The sequence below is a fragment of the Agelaius phoeniceus genome, chromosome 3, assembly GCF_051311805.1.
Source record: "Agelaius phoeniceus isolate bAgePho1 chromosome 3, bAgePho1.hap1, whole genome shotgun sequence".
In the NCBI taxonomy this organism is placed as follows: domain Eukaryota; kingdom Metazoa; phylum Chordata; class Aves; order Passeriformes; family Icteridae; genus Agelaius; species Agelaius phoeniceus.
In genome coordinates this window covers 114525353-114546982 of record NC_135267.1, presented here as the reverse complement: position 1 = coordinate 114546982, position 21630 = coordinate 114525353, and the positions used below count along the sequence as shown (strand labels likewise).

The 21630-nt window shown below is 40.0% G+C and overlaps 1 protein-coding gene across 11 annotated transcripts in view; it reads left to right on the top strand.

Moving 5' to 3' along the window:
- Positions 1–21630, top strand: part of USP34 (ubiquitin specific peptidase 34) — a 118517-nt gene that overhangs the window by 32534 nt on the left and 64353 nt on the right. For 8 of the 11 annotated variants that reach the window (XM_077176264.1, XM_054630735.2, XM_077176266.1 and 5 more), the window contains exons 7-16: positions 5651–5843; positions 8700–8761; positions 15219–15300; positions 15393–15485; positions 17459–17584; positions 17961–18090; positions 18649–18684; positions 19030–19160; positions 19590–20206; positions 20937–21151. In XM_077176264.1, the coding sequence (XP_077032379.1) occupies positions 5651–5843; positions 8700–8761; positions 15219–15300; positions 15393–15485; positions 17459–17584; positions 17961–18090; positions 18649–18684; positions 19030–19160; positions 19590–20206; positions 20937–21151 (1685 nt within the window). The remainder of the gene's footprint in view (positions 1–5650; positions 5844–8699; positions 8762–15218; positions 15301–15392; positions 15486–17458; positions 17585–17960; positions 18091–18648; positions 18685–19029; positions 19161–19589; positions 20207–20936; positions 21152–21630) is intronic. The other 3 variants (XM_077176269.1, XM_077176271.1, XM_077176263.1) reach the window with 1 other exon arrangement.

Below are 21630 nucleotides of genomic sequence, written 5' to 3'. Positions count from 1 at the left end.
AGAGGATTCTCAAGTGCTGGTCTCTGTACATACTCCATTAATGCTTGTTGGTGTAGCTGGGAATTTGGTCATGAGCCCTCCCTGTCTTCTTGCAATGTATGGAAATGGAAAAGAGCATTGAGGGATCAGCAATTAGAGTTAGGCTGATGATAAGGAACTACTGAGGGAGACAGAATAACACATCCTGTAGTTGCTGCTGCTAATTCTTGCTTGTCATCCTGTAATGCTTAAAACATTTTCTGTTTTATAACTGTAGGTGCAGTTGGGGTCACTGGAATGTACAGAAGATTTTGTTTGGGGGGGTGTTCTCATGTCTTCCTGTTTACCCATTAGAAGATTTGATTTGCAGTTTGATTTGTCAGCAGCTTCTTGCCATAAATAATGCCCCTGATGTCTGTCTGTAGAATTTCCAATAGGTTCACATCAATCACAAAGATAACACTGTCACAGGATACATCCATGGAAAACCCAGCTGAGACCAGGAAGGTGATGTTCTCCCAGGTTTTATTTTTCACAGCTGAATCCTGATGGGATCTGAGGTTGCTCAGTGTTATCAAATCAGAGCTTTTTTAGTGAAGATTTGCCTATGGAGTGGGACTGAAGCTTGGAGGGCACATAACAGCAATGAGCTCTGGTGCTGTGCCTTGGGGTGGGACAGAAGTGAACCCAGATGCCTTCAGGGAAGGAGGAGTTTCCTGATGGGTGCAGCTCACACCACGTGGTGTCACACTTACAGATCCTGGCTTAGCAGCTTGGGTCTCTGGCTCTCCATCTGCTTTTACTTCAGGAAAAAGGGGACACAGTCCTGGGCACAGCAGCACAGCACCTTCTAAGGGAATGCTGCAGAGCTTCTGCTGCCCTGCAAACTGCAAGGCTTTGGGGAGAGGGTTTTAGTCCAGGAGGAGCTCCTGGGGCTCTGATTTAGTTGCAGTTTCTGCTCCTGTAGGTTCCTTGCAGGAAGTGCATTTTGCAGGGCTGACCAGCAAAATGCACCAGTCATCACCTGACTTTTTATCAGCTGAGGTTACCCTCATGTAATGGTTATTTCTACAAGGAGTGGATGAAGGAACCAGCAAAGTGTGTATTTATACAGAGGAGGTCATTTCCAGAGATCAGGACACAATCCTGTCATTATTGCTGCCACTAGAAAAAGATGAATAAATGTTATTTTCTGCCTGGCCAATGGAGCACAGGCATTCACATCTTGCCTCTGAAGGGGCTGTGTTTTTAAGCAGTGTAGGAAAGAAATCAAGGATTAAATTTAAAATTACATGAAATAAAGTTGGCATCTTTCAGTAAGAAAACAAAATTATTGTGACCTCCTCAGAAGGAAGCTCTTACTGATCCTAATACCTTAGAATTCTGCACTTAAAATTGCAAAACTTCCAGTAAATGAGACTTCCAGAAGTGACTGAAGAAATGAAGTCCTGACTTAGTGCAGTTATAAATGAGGATGAGTTGCTGATGTCTATTTATGAGCAATTGGTTCCCTGTTTTCTGCCTCAGGGTCAGAGGTGAGAGATGCTCTGGAGGGCTGCAGGTCCTGGGCTCTCAGGGCTGCAGGAGCTCTCAGCAGAGCCCTTGGGGAGCAGAGGATTTTCAGTGGTGGGGCTGTTGACTGGAAGTACCACAGAGAGCTCTGTGCTGCAGCAGTGCCACTGCCAGGAACAGGTTTTGTACCACCCCTTTTCTGCTCCCATCCCCTCCTCCCTGGCTCCTGCTGGAATATGGATCTGGAGACATTTTTTGGCACAGGGCACACACAGCACTGGTGCATGCAGAGGAAGTGGAAGCTCCAAACAATTCCTGATCCGTGGGGCTTCCCACAGAGAATGCAGCTGAAAGAATTCAAATTACTCTCCTGTGTTAAAAAGATTCATCTTCAAATGGGGTTTATGGGAGTATCCAAGACCACTCCTTGCCACCACATGTCATAAAAACCTCTTGTAATGAGCCCGAAGGTTTGAATCACAAAAAAAATATTTGCCTCCTCCAAAAATCTGGAAATTTAAAGTCAAAAGAATAGATAAATCAGAAGACAAAAACCAGACACTTCAGGAGAACTGACTCATTCTGCTGGATGCCCTTTTGCAGCTGTGGTCCAAAGGAGTCAGATGAAGGAAAAAAAGATGATTTCACAGCTGAGTAGCTGAAGTCCTGAAGCATAAGATGTGATTGTAAGCATTACATTAGCATGGAGCTGCATGTTTAAAACTGAACTCTCTCTATCCCCAAATACAGCAAAGTGAAATAATTTAAGTGAGTTAAAACTGATATTGAAAAAATTAAATGTAGATATAAATATTATTTGATTATTTTAGGTATGCCAGGCTGGCAGGACAGGTCCTATAATGTGTGGAGTATCCTTTCTGCAGTTGTAGAAAAAAAGTTATGTTTTATTCTGAAAGTCTCATTTAGGCAAAAACTCCAGATTAAATAGATTACACAGTCCTGGCATATCATTCATCTCTTCCTTGAAGACTTAATGCTCATCAGACTCAAAAAGATAAAAATGTAGGAATTAAAAAAATAATGAAGGGCAGAATGGAAGCTATTATTAAGCCATTACATGAGTCAGTCACACATTCACATTTCTATACTGTCTATACAGTTCTGATCCTTCCATCCTGCAGATAATAACAGAACTACCTTGGTGGTAGGAAGGGTGACAAAGGAGGTGGCAATGAAAAATTTACATTGAGAGGAGGAGAGACAGAGTCTAGGAGGGTTTTTTAGTTATTTTGATAGGGCAATTCATGTAATGTATGAATGATATGAAGGTAACAAGTAGGAAATGGTAATTCACAGGTTTTTAAAAACAAGGAATGGAGAAGGTGCCACCCAATTGTCAGGTTGTAGATGGAAGAAATGAAAGGAGTTTGTTTTTCACTCAGGCATAATTGTCAAACTGACTGGCACAGGTTAATGAGAGAGCCAAAAGTAGAAATAGAAAGAGATAAATGAATTCACAGTAGTAGATGGGTTCATCCATTTTTTTATACATGGGATAAATCTTTAATCTGCTCTTAGAGGGGCTATTTTGGGTTAAATAGACATTTCCCTTGCTCCACTGTCCTTACATGAGGCAATGCAGCAAATTTACAGCTAAAATTCAGTGGAGGGGAAGGTGTGATTTAATTGTCAGTGCTAGGTAAAGATCTCTTTTGTTAATAGTAATGTTACACCTCTAAAAACATCAAGTGTTACTGATGCAGACAGGTTTAAACCATTCCATCTTTCCACAATAAAAAAGGAGGTGTGGCCTACTTGGCAAGTTTGTGTGGTTTTAATCTTTGGAGTAAAGATAGGATCATGTTTGATTTATGACCAGTGTAGTGGTGCCAATAAATTTTCTAGTGCTGGCTGCTGTTACACTTCTAGAGAGAAGTTTGCCATCTTCTGCTTCTTTTTAGGTTAGAAAAGCCTGTTGTGTTAAAAACTGTGTGGTAACAAGTGCTCTGTTCTCTTGCTTTAGAGCCTTGCAAAACAGAAGATGCTGTTAAAGTACTTCTGTGGCTATGAAAATGCACCTACACCAGAGTTCCACTTACTATAAAGTGCAGGTTTTTAGCAACACACTCTCAATATCATAATAAAGCAAACATGACACAAGTCTGATTCAGGTTCAAAGTGTGGATGTAATGTGCATTGTATAAATGAAAGTAGGTTTAGACTGATAATGTTGCATTAAAATAAGGACTGTTCTATTTTATAAACTATGTTAATGTGGTTACTTCACCAGACTTTGTAGTGTGAGGAAGATTTCAGGTCCAAGTCCTGTTCCAAAAACTGAGGGAAGGCACCAAAGCACCCTTCCTCTGTGTGTGTAGGTGTGCCCATGCCCCTGCTCAGTGCATGCCAGCACTCCTCTGTCCTTTGTGGAGTGAGGGAGTTTGTGGGATGTGTTTGGACACATCTGAGATCTTTAGAAATGCTTCACCAAACTGTTGAGTGTGATTTGATGGAATTACGGACACAGAAAAGCTCTGGGAACCAGACCTGCTGAGAGTTTGCATATGAAAAAGGGAAGAGGAAAATGGATCTGATATTGCTGAGAGTTGTGGAATCATGAAGGTTGGAAAAGGCCCCTGAGATGGAGTCCAGCCTTTGACCCAGCCCTGCCATGCTCAACACCAAACAATGGCCCCAGGTGCCACTTCTGCCCTTTTCTTGAGCACTTCCAGGGATGGCAACTCTGAAATCCCAAACTGTACCTGCTTAGGGTGTGGGAGCTTAATTATGGCCTCTGTTCTTTCACTCAGTGCCACTCCCATAAAAGAAATGCTCAGTGTTTCATTTGCTGCTGGCACAGCTGGGCAGAGATGCTGGATGTCCCTTTGTCAGAAGGGCAGGACAGACAGCATGGTGGCTGGAGCACAAGTGCTGTCATCACTGTTTGCTGGTGACAAATCACTCATGTGCTAATCACAAACGATTGTTTGGTAGCACAGACAGGACATTTTCTCCTCAGTGAAACTCTCACCTGTGTGCAGGTTAAAGGCAGGTCCTGGCTCTGCTTTGTGCTGCATTTTTTCACTGAATGTTCCCTTTCCACCCCTGCTTTGCTGCTGTTCAGAGCTCAGCACAGAAGCAGCATTTTCTTGCCAGGACTTGATTTTCAGTGCTCCACACAGGAAAGCAAATTTCAGACCAAAGAGCAGGGAAGGATCTGATTGCCTTGGCCTGGAATGGTCCTGCTTTTGTCCCCCTGTTACTGATGTGTGATTCCTGTCTGCATCTCCAGTCACTGGGATTATTTGCACTGAAGTCTCTTTTCTCTGTTTGACAGTGTTAAGTATCATTTAAGTGTGTTTATTTTAGGCTTCTACACAAGAGCTGTGGAAAAGAACCATCATCTAAATAAGAGTCACAGCCTGTAATTTTGCTTTTGACAAAAAAGTACTGATGTTTATATGATGTAAATGCAAAGGAATGGTGCATAAATCTGGTTAAGTGTAGTTTAATATCTTGTGTGTTTTTTAAAAGATTCATGCATCTATTTGGCCAGTCTCCAAGGAGAGATCCAGGCTTAGGCTGTCAAACAAATGGATTTTTAACACATTTCTGTGTAGTTAAATCTAGTTTGGATGTAGCTGAAACTTCAAAACCCCGAAAAAAGGCAGAAAAAATTAATTATGCTAACTTTGTATGCGTGTACCTTTCACTGTGCCATCTTTAATGGCGTCAAATTAAGCTCAGGAAGGCTTGTTTCTAAACATTTCTCTGTTACACATTCAATTAGAAGAAATTCTCAGTTGTGGTGGTGTTTTGTACGTGAACTTTACTGGCATTTCACTACAGATTTTCTGTGTATTGGTCTTCCGAGGTTTCACCAGGTTCTGTACATTAGCTTTTGTAAGTATTTCTTATGTTTTCCATTTGCAGAGAATGTTTGTGTTGCAAGTCATTGTGCAAGATGAGAAGACTGCAAGAGAAAGGACTTAAGTTCTTTAGCAATTGACTTACTTTAAAAATATTACACATATTTCTGGTTTTCCTTACTGTTTTTCATTAATTGGTGCCAACTTGTAATAGTGATATTTTAAGCCTGAGTGATGTTAGAGAAGCCCATCTTTGCTGTAATGAGGATGGCTCCAGGAACGCTGTGGTTTGGATGATGCCCTGTTTGTTTTTGTTGTGATTTGTGCAGGTATTTGTGTAAACTGTCAGACCAGGAGCTGCGGCAGAGCGCGGCCAGGAACATGGCAGATTTAATGTGGAGCACAGTCAAGGAGCCCTTGGACACAGCCTTGTGCTTTGATAAAGAAAGTCTTGATCTTGCTTTCAAATACTTCATGTCACCAACTCTGACCATGAGATTGGCTGGCCTGAGCCAAATAACAGTAAGGACTTATTTTTAAAAATACCAATTATTGTTGTTTGTTGCCAATTATTTTAAAAATACCAATTATTATTGTTTGCAAAAATGTTTCTTGTTGCAATTTACGATTTACAGCCTTGTTTGAGGGGTTTTTTTTTTTGATGTGTGAAAGCAGCAGGATCCTCTTACACGCAGCCTTAGGAAATATCAGCCATGGTGGTGAGGGTAGGGTTTGCTGGGAGCTGACTCCAAGTGGTGTCTGAGTTTGCACCATATGGAACTGGCTCACGTTACCTGAACAATTCACTAAACAGCACCCTTAGAACTGGGCTTTGTGACAGCTGGGTTGAAATGGAGCCCCCTGCCACAGCAGTATTGGTGTTGGGAAAGGCTTTTAATCTGTTTGCAGTTTTAGCTTTGCAGCATCCTGACCCTGCTGCAATTAGCTGCTGCTTTGTATTGCACAAATCTCATTTTCTGTTCCTTAGAGCAGTCTGCTGCTCCAGAGAGAGCAGCTCTGCACTCGTTAGCAGGAGGTGGAATTGAAGAGGTAAATACATACAGCATCAAATGGAAAACAATTCAAACTAAAAAAAATCCCCATCTTTTCCCTTTGCCATGCAAATGCTCCATGTAGCACCAGGCACATTTGATTTGTCATTGCTGCCTATAACCATAGAGAAACAGTCCCACAGGAGGGCAAACATGAAGTTTTTTATCCATCTGAGCCTTTTCAGTTTTTTGTTTTCTGAACATATTTGGCCTCCTCTCTTCTGATGATGTGGTGTCACTGAGTACAAGTTTACTTAAACTTGATTTTGCTTCTCACTGTAGCTATAGATAGAAGTACCTTCAATTTAATAAATGGCAATTTAAAGAGATCTGTAAGTACTTTTTATCAGATTATTGCTGGCTTTTACCCAAAGTAAATATTTACATACAGGTAACTTACTAGGTTGTACAAACAGGCTGTGAACTGCATCCACTACTATAATTAATCTAAAAATCTGTTTCCACTTTTGCAGAGTTCCAATTACATTCAATTCCTATAAATCCCTTCCTTTGGTTTTATACAATTCTCCTTGTTCAGCTACCACTGTGTGTTTTTTTGTGTATCCTTGCCAAAACAAAGTCTGAAAATAAGAACTCTTCAGCTGCTTTATTTTTTCAGGCATTTTCTAGCTCATTTAAGAGAGTGTGAAGTTGTGTTAAGTAGTTATATGTTTTCACCTGTTGTGATTGATGAATATTGCTGTAAAAATGAGAGTTTTAAAAGAACAGACATGTATTACCAGAAGAAAAATTTTACAGTGTTTTTAGACTAAAGCAAATAGTAAAAAATAGTAAAAATTGAATATTGTAAGCTAATTCATGCTAATAAGTTACCAAGTCTGTTTTTTTAATGTGAATATAGTCTTTAAAACTGCTCTGGAACACTGAGACAATTTTTTCTTCTTTCTCATTCAAATCATAGAAAGTTTTATTTTTGTTGTTACCTTGTTTCTCTTCCATTTCATCTCTCAGTCACCTGTTGAGGTGGATCAGCCCCAAAATACCCTCTCTGTCCCCTCTTACCCCACAAATAGAATGTTCTTTTCCTGTTTTGGTGCCTGCCTCTGGAGATGAGCCCAGGGACAGTTTTAGTGCTCAGTTTTCTCTGCTGAAGCCTTTCCACCTTTGTGTCCTTTCTCACTGCCACGTTTGTGTTGTATCAATTGAGTGCCTTTAGTTTCTTACCATGTTTCATGGATAGTGAAAAATGAAAAAGGATTTTTTCCCTCAAGGCATTCAAGGAAACAAAACTTGAAGTGCAAAACCTGTTAGGAGGTGAGGGAGAGCAAGGTGTTGCAAACTGTCCCACGTGAGCTTTGTCTTGTGCTGAGTTCTGTTTAGTTTAAGCTTAGTTTAGCAGAATTCTGTTTAGTTTAAGAGAGTTTAGTTGAAGTTATTGGGAATAACTGGTATGCAAATCCCAGTATGAATTACAGAGTCTTTGTCAGAATTGCTTTGGAGAAGGATTTGTATTATGGGAAGTGTTGATCAGTGGTGAGCCTGGATTTAAAACTGGTGATAGGAACAGCTCAAGTCTATCAGTCTTTCAAAAGATTTTCATTTGGAGGTGAATCTTAAGGAAAATCAGTGAGCTTCCACTGTGTTGTGTGACCCAGCTCTAATTTCCACTCCTAAACATGTGTCATTTGAAATTCTCCATTAGTAACCAATCTATTAATAATTGTGTGGTCAGGCTCTCACATCTCCCCAGTTTCAGTGCATGTTTACTATTTTGGTTTTTCAAAACTGTTTTTCCCCCCTGAAGGTTGTTGAGATTGGACACAAATAACTCTTGAGAAGTCTTTACACACAGAGTTATTGAGAGGATTAGTGAATTCACCTGAATTATAGAGTACATGTACTAGACTTGTTTCAAGAGAGTAAATATTTTGACAAAGTTATGCAATGAGTTTAATTTTAACTGCAAAAATTCACATTACTGTGCCTTCAGTTTTTTTTTTTTTTTTTAAATAAGATGCCAAGTAAGGTCTATTACATAATTTAAAATATTTTATAAAATGTTGTGCACATGTAAAGAATTGGATACAGAGCCATTGATGCTGAGGGAAGAAGTGGAAAAGACATGTAAAACTTTTAACAGACTTTATTTTTTCCTCTGTAATGTCTTTAAGAGCTTGGACATGTGCAAAAGCTTCATTTCCTGTAAAAATACATGATTTTTGTTCTTTAATTTTGTCTAAACAACTTCCTTAAAAACATATAAAGTCCTATAATGTCACTAATACTATTTTGAAATATAAGAGAAGTGCCTCACCAAATATTTGGACGAAATTGTAATTTTTTTTCTTCCTTTTTCTAACTATAGAATCAACTTCATACCTTCAATGATGTGTGTAATAATGAGTCATTAGTTTCAGACACAGAAACGTAAGTAGGAGCCTTATTCTGAATACTTGAAGTGTTTTATGTGATTGCATTTCCTCTCTGTTGTTGTTATGGATTGTACACATGGGGGAGCAGTGATAATCTGAGACATTTATTAGAAATATTCTAATCAGGGGGTTAATAGATACTTTGAAATGGTAACTGTAAAATATTTCCAAATGTTTCTGGATTTTTTTTTTCTGTGTTAAAATATAGAACCAAGGTAAGCTTTAGAAAAACACAGGTACTGAAATAATAAATACCTATAGTGGCCCATTATTTCCATGGTGATATATAAATAAGAACCAGCTAATTCATAGCCAGTTCATATAATTGTTGCCATCTTCTCATTTCTCTGGATTATTTGTTTAACCAAGACTTGTATTGCCATCACTGGCTCCCAAACTTGTTACTTTTCCACCCAGTTTGTGAGGCAATGCTGTTGTTGTTGTTTTTTTCCTTCGAAGTCCTTACTTGTATAACTCAGGTGTGTTGAACAATTTTAGAGGGACTCACATAAATCTTCAAGAAGAGTCACCTGTGGGGTTGTGTTCCAGCCAGGAAATGTATTCACTTCTGTAGTAACTCTAAACTAAATGGTAGAGCTGTCATGAATTTAAATTAAAAATATGTATTTTGGTAGTTAAAATGACTGTTCTTGTGAAGTAACAGGCAGAATGAGTAAATTGTAGAATTTTACTCACAATACACTTGTTAAGTGTCTCTTGTGGGGTGATGTGCTCTGTTGATGTTGGGAGTCACACACACTTTCCAGTACTTCATTAATGGGAAGTCTCTCACAGCAGCAGTGTCTTGCTTTTGTCTGGATGCCTTTATTACAAATTGCATTGGAACACTTTCTGAAATCTGGCTTCAGTCATGACCACAATTCTGGAGATTTCATGCAAAAAGCACCTCAGATATTTGAAGAGAAATTTCTGGGAATGTATTGCTATTTTAAACATAAAGAAACCAGAATTTAGGGCACTTTTGCTTCTGTGGAGATGTGGAAATACCTTGGGAATAAGAAATAAATAGTAAATAGTAAATAAATAGTCAATAGGGGAATATGTTGGGAATGTGAGGTCAGCTGGGGTGTTTCCTACACTGTCCTCCCAGTTCCTGGTGTGTTGTTACACTGGGACTGACAAACCCCAGATTTACCCAGTTCTTCTCCTTCCCTCCCTCTGAAAATCTGAAACAGAAGTTGTTTTTAGGTCGTAGTAACAGTAACAAGTGATTGTGCCAGTTAAACCTAATACAAAGCTGTTTGATTTTCTGTGTCAAATGTAAAAAAGAGAAGTTAGGAAGGTGGAAAAAGAGAAGAGTGGTTAAATTTCCCTGCAGAAGAGCAGATGTACTCTGCAAGAGCATCAGAGTTATTTTAAAGCTGAAGGAAATTGTCAAATTCTCCTTTGGGATATTACTTTCTTGGCAAGGGCATCTGTAAACAGGCTGTCATTTGAAAGGAATGCAGCACGAACAGCAAACCTTCTTTTCCACTTTTGTAGGATGTGGTTTTTAAAAAAATCAGCATTCCAGTTGTTCTGGTGTTTTACCTGAAAGGTTGGTTGCAATCCAGTATCAAGCATTGCTGCTCATCTTCAGATATCTTGTGGGATCACTGATGTCTTCCAGCCAAATAATCAGGAAGGGCTGGAGCAGAAGGATGGGGAAATGTCTCACTTCTCCAGTTTGTCCAGTACAAAGCTTCCCTCTCATTACAGACTCTGCTCATGAGAAATTTTTGGATGAAAAGGCATTTAGGGAGTTGGCAGTGACTGAATGAGCAGCAAAAGGAAAGCTTTTCATTCCTGTGTTCTTTCCTTAGTGGAGAAAGGAAGTCTTAAGAAGTTTTATTTTGTACCTTTGTAGCCTCTGCAGATTTGCCAAAAGAAGATGTCCTGCATTATGTCTGGTCATCCCCATTTTATGTTTTGACTTTTCCAGATGCATTTGGAACTGTCAACCTTTGGGATTTCTCCTTCTGTATCTTGATAAGGTGGGTTTGCGGGAGGTACCTTTAAAAAAATCAGCTTTCAGTTAGTCCTGGCTCTTCCCTGTTCAGAATTAATAGCAGGATTTTTTAGCAAACATTTTGCAATGATAGCTTCCCACCTTTATCCTCAGCACTGCAGTTTTTCCTGGTAAGAGAAGCTAAAGCATCTTCTGTCTCAGAGAGCACTGGATTTCACAGGTTGCACTGGGGAGCAGCAGAAAGCTGCCAGAGGGATGTGGTTTGGAGCTGCAGGTGTTTGTTGGGGTGATTTTTGAGATCTCCTTTCCCTGCCTTCTCAAGGGCTGAGATTTGTGCTGGCAGAGCCCTGCGTGCTCCAGGTGTGGGCAGTGCCTCAGCCACCCAACTTCATCATTCCCCAGAGATGGAATTCTCATTTAGCTGCTCTGCCTCTAAAGATAGAGCCAAATTCTTTGCAATCTGAGGTACTGAGGAGTGTGAAATCTACTGAAGCTAAAAATAACAAGACTGAACAGAAGAGGCTCAGAGTCTTTGAATAAGTGATTCCTGCAACTGTTTCACTGATGTCACTTAGTGAGAAATGATGCTGCTTTTCAGGAAGTGAAAGATACTCTTTATTTTTGGTGATACTTGAACCACAAGAGGAAAAAGTGTTGGTCTTTTCTTTAGTGAGGACGCTGTCAGCTTCTGGAAATAACACGTGTAAAGGCAGATTTTGTTTTGCTCTTCCCTTGGCAGGCAGCCAAGTGTTGTTCAGGTTTCAGGTTCCAGGTTGACACTGAGGCAACTTCCTGACTGTTTAAAAACCTTGATTACCCTCACTTGAAAAGCTTCCTGCTGAGCAATTTCAGGTGGCCAAAATTCCTTTCACCTGTGAACAGAAAGAGCTGGAATATTTCTTCTCCTTTCTTTCCTTACTTATTGAGATACTCAATTGCAAGTTCTGTGTTGCTTTTTCCCTTCACTGTTTTACCTTATGTTAACTCTTGCTTTCTCCATTTTTGCCTAAGCTTACTGATTTGAGTTTTTGGCAGCATTATTTAAACCTTTACTCTCTCTACCCCATTTCAGGGATCTTTTCAGATTTTCTCTGAAAAAAAAGGTGAATTTTTTCACTCAGCTCACTAATGTTTCTTTCTTGTGGCCTACACAGCAGTTAAACAGATATTCCAGATGATGTCAGAGTGGTGGTTTCAGAACCTGCAGAGCATCAGAGAGGAAAATTTGTGCTCAGAAGCAAAAACATGTGCTTGAATGTGTGTTGGGAAGGTGCCTTCTGTATCCTCTTTGCATTTCTGATCCTAAATAGTTGAGATCAGGGTTTCACATCTGTTGTTGTGTTATAGATCCTATTTCAGTGATGTTGTCAAGAGGTGTTAGTGTTCCTCCCTTGCAAGCTGCCACTTCCAGAGCTGCATTTTTTCCTTGGAGCTTTTCTATTCTGTGTGCAGTGACGTTGTGGATGGCTGCTGTTGTGTTCCATCCAGCTCTGAGCTGCTGTGTTTTTGTAGCTTCGTGGGGAATGGACTGCTTGAATAAATAAAGTTTTCTTTGAGGGGGGTAACTTTGCTGTGGGATTTATTGCTGGATTTGGGTCATCATGTGGGTACCAAGTATTGCAGCACAGCCTTGGATTAAAATGCTTCCAGGACTTTAACCCAGTCCTTTCACAGAGGGTGTTCTTTGACCTGCCAGGAAAATGCATCAGCTGGAGGATAAGAATGAGCAAAACTCAGTGCAGTTCCAACATCAAGTTCTATCACCAGCTGCACAGGCCCCTCTCTTCTTGCAGTCTCATAGAATGCCTGGGGAAACTCATGTCAGAAGGACTTGAATTACATTTCTTGGAAGTAAACCAGTTATTTTTGACAGACATGAATAATCAGGGAACTCACATGAAAAATTCTACAGAGAAATGGATTAAGTGTTATGTACATTTCCAGTGTGAGAGAGATTTAGAGACAATTAAACCAGAGGAGCTGCTACCTTTGCCTTTTTATTCTCTTCTCCTCCCTCAGCCACAACACAGAGCCATAGAGAGTATCAAGTTCTTTAAATAACTTTTCCTATTGCTATCCAGTTATTAAATCCATTATAAACAGCTGCTATGTGTTACTGCCAAGGTGAATTTTCTTACTCCTAAAGCCTGTGTGATTTGGATATCTAATTTGTAAAACCAGTCCTTGTGCTGCTCCTTTGATGTGAGAGGGAAAAGCACATTAATGCTTTGATCATAATGCATGATTTTCACTCTCACCATTTCCTTTAATACAAAAGAGTGACTTTTCCAGGAAAACCTTTGCTGAAATGGAAGTGTTTAGGAAAGAAGACAGACACCCTTCATTTACACTGAAATTTGCTTTTTTTGGTGAATCCTTGACTCTGATATTGTAAATATATTCTGTAGTAAATCAGAGAACTAAACACTTTGTGGGAGTAATAACTTGATCATTTTAAGAGGTACTGATTGCTGTGCCCTCAGCCAAATTTTCTGGGAGGAGCAGTTCTCTCTGCTGGGAAGCACAAGGGCTTCATTCTGCCTTGCACAAGGATCCTCTTGTTTTTGGTCACCCTCAACAAATCCATATCAAATGCACATTTACCTTCAGAAATTTGAGATGTTGTTTTAGCAGAGTTGAGCTCACCAGAAGGATAAAGAGTTTGTTGCTGCTGAGAATACATCCATTAAAAAAGGCATTCCTTCAAAAGAATTATCTGTGGTTTTTCAGAGTAAACATGGTGTGAATTAGAGACAGAGAACTACCATGGTAATTGAATAAAATGTGAAGGAACTCATTCTAGAGGAGAGCTTTTGTTCTTTCCTTTGGAGTGGTTAAAATGCAACATATGAATGGATACAAAGCCTGGTGGCTGTTGTGCCGTGAGCAGAGGGGTTGGGATGAAGAGACCCCATGAGGAATGTGTCCTTTCACACTGGCATTGCCCAGCAGTGGTTATTTATCTGGGATTCCTTCTCAGAGCTGCAGGCTGAAAAACTCAGATGCAAGAAGGAAGGAAAGGTCTTCCTTCAGCCTCGGTTAGCCAGAAATCCAAACCCTGGCTGAGTCACAAATGTGCAAGTGCCAAAGTTGGGTTTGGGTGCTGGGGAGAGTTGGGGTGGGGTTTGGTTTTGAAATGAGGCTCTGTGGGAAGCTTAGGACATCCTGGATTCATGGAACAGATGCAGTTTATCTTTTCAATCCCTCTTTGAGCAGATCCTCTGTCAAACTGACTTTACAGTGTGAAACTCATTTATTGATAAGCCAGAAATGATAACTGCTGGCAAACTTTTGTACCCTGCAGTCCAGTCATTCCTTAAATGTTATGGGGCATTATCTTTGAACAGTGTGGGAATATTTGATTCCCAGTGTCCTGGAATTAGAAGAGAACAGTCCAGAAATGATGTGGAGTACCAGGAGCTTTGCTCCTTGAGCTCAGCCATGAGGATCAGGCAATCCAACACAACTGAGGCCCTGGCAGTGTGCCCCTGAGTAGTGATTCCTGTTTGGAAAAGCCACAGAGGAAATCTCTTTTTACCTAGAGAATCTTGGTTCCTTCTTGAGGGCGATAAAGATTGGCAGTCCTGGATTTTAATAGTGACCATAAATGTGACATGAGCAGAAGTGGTAAAAACAACTCTTCCTCAAATCCTCCAAGGCACCCCCTCCCTGCATCCTCTGCTCCCTGGGGGACACAGCTCTGTTATTCCAGGGCCATTTAAACCCAAAGCTGGGCTTTGAATGCTCTGAGGTCCCCTAATTGCTTCTGGTGCCAAAATCAGGGTAAACAAACATTTGCTTGAAGAGAAGGAATAAAAAGGAGCTCAGGCACTGCTTTGCAGACAGGGCAGTGCTTTCTGGAAGTTCAGCTTTTGTTTTGGTAAACACAATTTCCTTGTCCTGGTCAGTTTGAGTATTTGCTTGAGGAATGGCAGTGGGTAAAGTTCCTGTTGGTGTGGATGAGCAGAATGAGAATTTGGAAGTATCTGTGTGCTGCATGTGTGTGAGTATGACCATGGCAAGCATAGTTTGGGAGAGTTGCTATTTCTGTAAGAGAAACTAAAAATACCTCCATGGCTTCCTTAAGAAAATAATTTCTGTCACTCCCACCTTTAGCTACGTTTCAATACTTGTGGAATTTCATGATAAACTTGGATTAAATAGCAGTGTCAAAATCTTACCTGTGAGGTCTTTGGCACATTAACTAATAAAATTAATAGAATTATTGGTTATGTTTGCTGACGATCCAGTGGGGAAATGTTGATATTTGGCATTAGTCTTCCAGCTAAAGAAAAAAAAAAAAAGAAATCATTTGCTTCCTGCTTGGAAAAATGAACATCGACCATGGTTTGTGTTCAGAAGGTTTTTGTGCCCTCACTACAGCTGCAGATTCCAACTTGCAGGATGTGCTGTGCTAGAGGAGAGCACAGAGTGAATATTGCAGGCAGATCATTTTATGTTTCCACTCTTTTTTCATCTCCAGGTCAATTGCAAAAGAACTTGCAGACTGGCTTATCAGCAACAATGTAGTTGAGCACATTTTTGGACCAAATTTACATATTGAGGTTTGTATTTGATTATCATAAATTTAGTATAAACATGGAGCATGAACTTGTTGTTCTAGTAAATCTTTCCTCACTATGTTCTCACTTTGCAGATCATCAAACAGTGCCAAGTGATTCTGAATTTTCTTGCAGCTGAAGGGAGACTTAGTACTCAACATATAGACTGTATTTGGGCTGCTGCACAGGTATATATTGAATTTTTGTAATTGCAGGAGTGATAAAAGAAAAACAAAATAGAAAATAAGTGGATTTTGTTTCACATTCTTAAAGTTGAGTTTATTGCTTTTTCTTGTCTGTCTGAGTGTTTTGCTGACCAAAATGTCAAGTTAGGTAACTGCCACAGTTACTGGGTTATTTATTAGATGCAAGAAATCACCCTGGCTACTTTTATACAAGGAAAAAGATGAAGTTGTATAGCAAGGACAGAGTGTTTTCACTGGGAATGGGGATGAAGGTTGTAGGGTAGTTGCAGTATTTTTACTATTGTGCTAAATTGCCTTGCTCCTGTGTATTGTAGCTTCCATTTCTGGTACTCCTGGTGGGAACAATCAGGTGAAAATTGTGGCAGTGAAGTTTACAGCTGTGCTCCTCTGCTGCTGTTAAAATCTGTAGAAGGCACTGAAATTTTATTTTTTGCTTGCTAAAGCTGGAAACTCTGATAGGCTTTTTGCCTTCAGAAAGATTTATTTGTGTGCTACTTTTAATGGGTCATTCTGCTTGTTATTTTAGGTTGTGACGTTTTTATTTAGGGCATTTGAATACAATAGACATGAGCAGGCCTAGGGAACACACTGTTATAGCAGGTTAGAATTTAAAGAGGGTTTTTTATGTGTTCAACATTTCTTTGTCATTTATTTCAATCAAATAGTACTGAACACACTCTGAACCAGTGTGGTCCATTGTCATTAAAACATGCAGCTGGAATGTTAATTAAATGCTCATTGGAACAGCTTTTGCTCCACCATTTTTCTGTGTCAGAGTAATTAATAATTATTTATTTTACACCACATTTTAAAACAGTATTTTCACTTCCTTGATGTTTTCACACAGCATGTCATACACTGTTAGACCTCTGGATTTTTTCAGTACATTTTATACTGCTTTAGGAATAATATAATTACCTATTTTTGATAATGCTTTTACAATTTAAGTGTTCCTTTTGACATACTGATATTTTCACAATATCTTTGATATCAGAATTAAGCATGTCCTGATCACTTCCCGTAAAAGGATCACTTCCTTAAACCTCTAACGTTGTTTAAAAGGCTGACACCTTTAGGCTGAAAGAACAGAAGGCCTTAAGGTTTATTTTCCACTTTTTAAATGAGCTTTCAGACTCATCTTCCTTAAGTTGAAGTTATCTCAAGATGTTTAAATGCATCTTTGCGTAGAACCCACATGATTTCCTTGCACTGTGAATCCTGTGAAAGTTGGCCTGTACACAGCAAATTGCTGACACAGATATTTTAATGCCAGGAAGGCAAAATAAAACAAATCATGAAAAAACCCCTTTGAGGTACAAGTGTGGTAACCAATGTAAGAATTTTTTTCCTAGAAATTTCCTGTAAGCATAATTTTATTTTTTGAATAACAACATCCTTATAACGTAAAGAAACTCTTTAAAGTGGCTGTGAAAAGCAGCATTTAACCCAAGAGGAGTCATCCAGGAGCACTGTCCCTTTCATGTGGAAATGGAGTAGTTAACTGAACACACTGTCATATTTTTTGACATCCATCACTGGAAAGACAAAAGATTTCTTTATAATCCTCACAGAGTCTGTTCCTGAGTAATCTTGATTTGTATTTACCTCTGCTAATAAGGTAATCATTGCAAATACTGCTTCCCTCAGATTTAACATATAAACTTAATATTTTAGAAGTTATATTTAAGTTCAAATACAAAACAAAGTTCCAGTTCTTGTTTTCACCCAATCTCTCACCAATCTCAGAACTAGAGCTAAGGAAGGAACTGTTGCATTTGATTTGTACCTTTGCTGGCTTTACAGTGTCCAAATTACTTTAGTCAAAATTGCAAATCCGCTGGAGTTTGGAATTATTTGACAGCTTCTCCTGAGGATTTGTACAAATGTATTTGTTTGCTGCAATATTTGATTTATTTGTTGATTTTGCTGTTCCCTCCTCTGTTTGTTCCTTGTAGCTGAAGCACTGCAGTCGGTACATTCACGACTTGTTTCCTTCTTTGATCAAAAACTTGGACCCTGTTCCACTTAGACACCTCCTGAACCTTGTCTCAACTCTTCACCCCAGTGCTCACACTGAACAGGTAAAGACAAGGCCAGCAGCATTTCTGGCATGAGAAAAGCCAATTAAAGGAGAGTGTTAAACAACCATGATGGGCTTGTCTTCCTAAAGGAATATTCACTAATGCAGAAGGGGGGAACTCTAGGAGTAAAGCTGTCATGTTTCTTCAATTGCATCTTTCCTGTCTTTTAAAGCATAATTTTTAGAGATTATGTAACCACTGGTGGAAGATTTTAACTTCCTGTCTGAAATGTGTTTCACCCATTATTTAGTTGAGTTGTTTATTTTGGTGAGTTTATTTTGGTGAGCTGTAGTATTGACCTAGAGAAAAATGAACAGTGGCTCTTTCTGTCCAAAATCTGCTGCTTAATGGGACTTTTCCCTGGTTTCCTTTGCAGACCTTGTATTTGGCATCCATGCTGATCAAAGCCCTGTGGAATAATGCCCTGGCAGCTAAGGCTCAGCTGTCAAAACAAAGCTCCTTTGCATCTTTACTGAGTACCAACCTGCCCATGGGAAACAAAAAAGGTGTGTGGTTTTCCAGTAGATCTGGAGGTTAAATTTGGATTTTACATAGTCTCCATGTTGAGTTTGGACAAAAAGCAGGTATAGAACTTTCTCCTTTAAGTATTTTTTAAAAGTGTCATGCTGGTGTATTTTTCCAGCAGAACTTGAGGCTGTAGATGAAAGCATGAAAAGTCTGTGAGTGCTTTTGGGAAGCTTTGTGTTTCAGATCCATTCTGTTTGTGTAGCTAGAGTAGTCTGTATTTTTCTTTTTTCTTTTAAATTCAGAAAATGATCCATAACTTTTCTTGTTCTGCTGCACATCTGTGACTTAAAAGCTGCACAAAAAGCTTACTTACCTTTTACCTAGTTTCTGGTATTACATGCTGTTTCTGATTTGGTGATTTTGTTTTTTACTGGACTGTGTATTTCCCCACAGTCATTACTAAAGGTGCTGCCAAGCCATTTTCCTGTAGTTTCCCTTTCTCTTCATACTGCTGGCTTTTATGAATCATTGACAACTATATGCTGACAAAATGATTTTTAGTCACTTATTTTTCCATCCTGTTTTTTTCCCTTCAGAAGAAGAGGAGCTCAGAAGAGCAGCCCCTTCCCCTTGTAAGTATAATTTTAGTTGTACACCACAATCTGGCTCTTTTGATTCTACTGTGCTTTTGAATTTGGAGCAGAATTAAATTTGAAATTTGGTTTTTATGAGAAATCAAATGAAATGGTATTTTGAGTAGAAATTTGTATAACTGTGGCAAGAAGAGACATCAAAGTACAAACTTTGTAAAATGCTCAGTGTTCTAAGTGAATTTTTTAGTGTTTAGGTACACATAGTTTAAGTTCTATCCCTGTTTGCTGGAAGAATGCTCAATATTTGAGGCAGATTTATGCAGTGCTGTTACATTCCAGTAATTACCTGTCAGTGAATAACTGGGAAATGTGGTTTTGAATTAGGGTCACCAGCAGCAAGCCCTCAAAGTAGTGACAACAGTGACACCCATCAGAGTGGAGGCAGTGACATTGAAATGGAGGAACAGCTGATCAACAGAACAAAACACGTCCAGCAGCGACTTTCGGACACAGAGGTGAGGGTGTGGCTCTGACTCTGGGAATTTTGTCACTGAGGTGCCTGTTACCAGCTATAAAAATGATGTTTTAGCTGCACTTGTTTCCAAACCACCTCAGACAAATGTATTCCTGCATTTAAATAGTGTTCCAGTTAGGTTCATCTCTTAGTAATGGACAGCAAGGGCTCTGTGCATGTGCAAAGTCTGCACATACACCCTGTTAGCAACAAGGTAATGCAGAAAATCAATTATTAAATCTGAATCTTGCTTGGAGCATTTTGTCATCAGCAACCAAATTGAGAAAGAATGAATGGGAACTTGTAGATGTGACACATTTCCTCCTGAAGGAAGAATGATGTTTGAATGATGATGATGATATTAATTATGTATTTCCAGTGCTGCTTTATTTTCTCCACCACTCTTAAAAAAACCACACAATAATTTCAGGAATCCATGCAAGGAAGCTCCGACGAGACAGCCAACAGCGGCGAGGATGGCAGCAGCGGGCCTGGGAGCAGCAGCGGCCACAGCGATGGATCCAGCAACGAGGCCAACTCCAGCCACGCCAGCCAGTCCGCCGGCAGCCCCGGCAGCGAGGCGCAGTCGGAGGACATCGCCGACATCGAGGCGCTCAAAGAGGAGGAGGACGAAGAGGAAGAAGACAGGAGTCACAACCCCCAGAAAAGCAGCAGGAGCGCAGATCTCCGAGGCAGAAAACTGGAATCCCAGGCGGGCATTTGCCTGGCAGACACCCAGGGCGCTGCAGAGAGGAGCGGCACCAGTAACGGGCAGGGCAAGGAGCACGTGTTCAGCGCCGACGCCGTGGCGCCCGTGGACAACCGCATCCGCATGCTGGACGCCTGCCCCCACGGCGAGGACGCTGAGCACGACATGGCGGGGGACATGAGCGCTGCTCACATCTCACAGGGCTCTCAGGACTCCTGTATCACTCACACAGGGGACTTCCTTGGGGAAACCATTGGCAACGAGCTCTTTAACTGTCGGCAGTTCATTGGGCCCCAGCACCACCACCACCATCACCACCACCACCACCACCACGATGGGTACGTAGCTTGGCATTTCATAGAATCACACAGTGACTGGTTTGGGAGAGAGAGACCTTAAAGATTGAGCCCAGTCCACGCCCTAACACCTCAACTAAGCCATGGCACCCAGTGCCACATCCAGGCATGGTTAAACACACCCAGGGATGGTGACCCCACCATCTCCCTGGGCAGCCATTCCAGAACTTTATCGACCTTTCTGTAAAAAACTTCTTCCTAATGTCCAGCCTGTATTTCCCTTGATGCAGTTTCCTCTGACTCCTTCCATAACAGAAATAAAAGTTAGCAAAATCCTTTGTCTGGGCAGATAGGTAGCAAAATCCTCCATCTGGGCAGAAATTGATGCGTGGACATTGTGCTGTAGCTCAGGATAATTTTGTCTCGCAGAGATGATCATTATCACAGACAGTTACACAGACACCTGATTTGGTAACATCTGATTAAAGGTTTCTCTTAAGTTTTGGTATTGAATAAATAAGACAGCATTTAAGAAAATGTTCAAAATGTTTTGCAAAGTGCTGCATTTAGTTAACATTAAGAGGCCAACTCAGTCATCATGCTAGTGAGACCTTCACTTTAGTTATCTGTAGTAGTTTTCCCAATTCATACAAGGGCTGCTGTTCAAACAGATGATTCATCCTGACTTTAGCTTTAGGGAGATGTCTGCTCACTTGTAGCTATAAACAATTTCCTCTTTGATATTGTCCATTCTGATATTCTTCTTTTACAGGCATATGGTTGATGATATGCTTAGTGCAGATGATGTCAGCTGCAGTAGTTCTCAAGTCAGTGCAAAATCAGAGAAAAATATGGCAGATTTTGATGGGGAGGAGTCTGGCTGTGAAGAAGAGCTTGTACAGATTAATTCCCATGCTGAGCTAACATCTCATCTTCAGCAGCACCTCCCAAACCTGGCCTCTATCTATCATGAACATCTGAGTCAAGGTAACACTGATCAAAGAAAAACTGAAAAACTTGGTTTGTCATTTTGAATTAGTCTCCAGTAATTAAAATAATGAAGGTATTTTAACCATTTATTTGTATTCATCCAAAGAAGCCATGATGACTGCTGAGAACTTGATGTTTCTCCAAGAGATTCATTTTTGTTTCTCTCTTCATTTGTCAACACAGAAATATTCATTTGTGTTTAGCTGTATTTATATTTTTAAATCCCCCACCTTTCCATTTCATCTGGAGCTTTGAATGCAAGTTAAAACAAATAAAGGCACAAGAGAACCTAGGAAGTGTTTTTCTAATGGGTTATTTAAGTGTAAGGAAAGGTAGTACTGAAATGCAAGACTCTTTTTGAAAGATCTTCCACTCTGAAACTTTCTGCAGTTTTTGTGCTGGTGGGTGCACATTACTGTGATTTTGTACACTTGACATCATAAATTAACCTATAAATGAATGAACCATAATGGGCT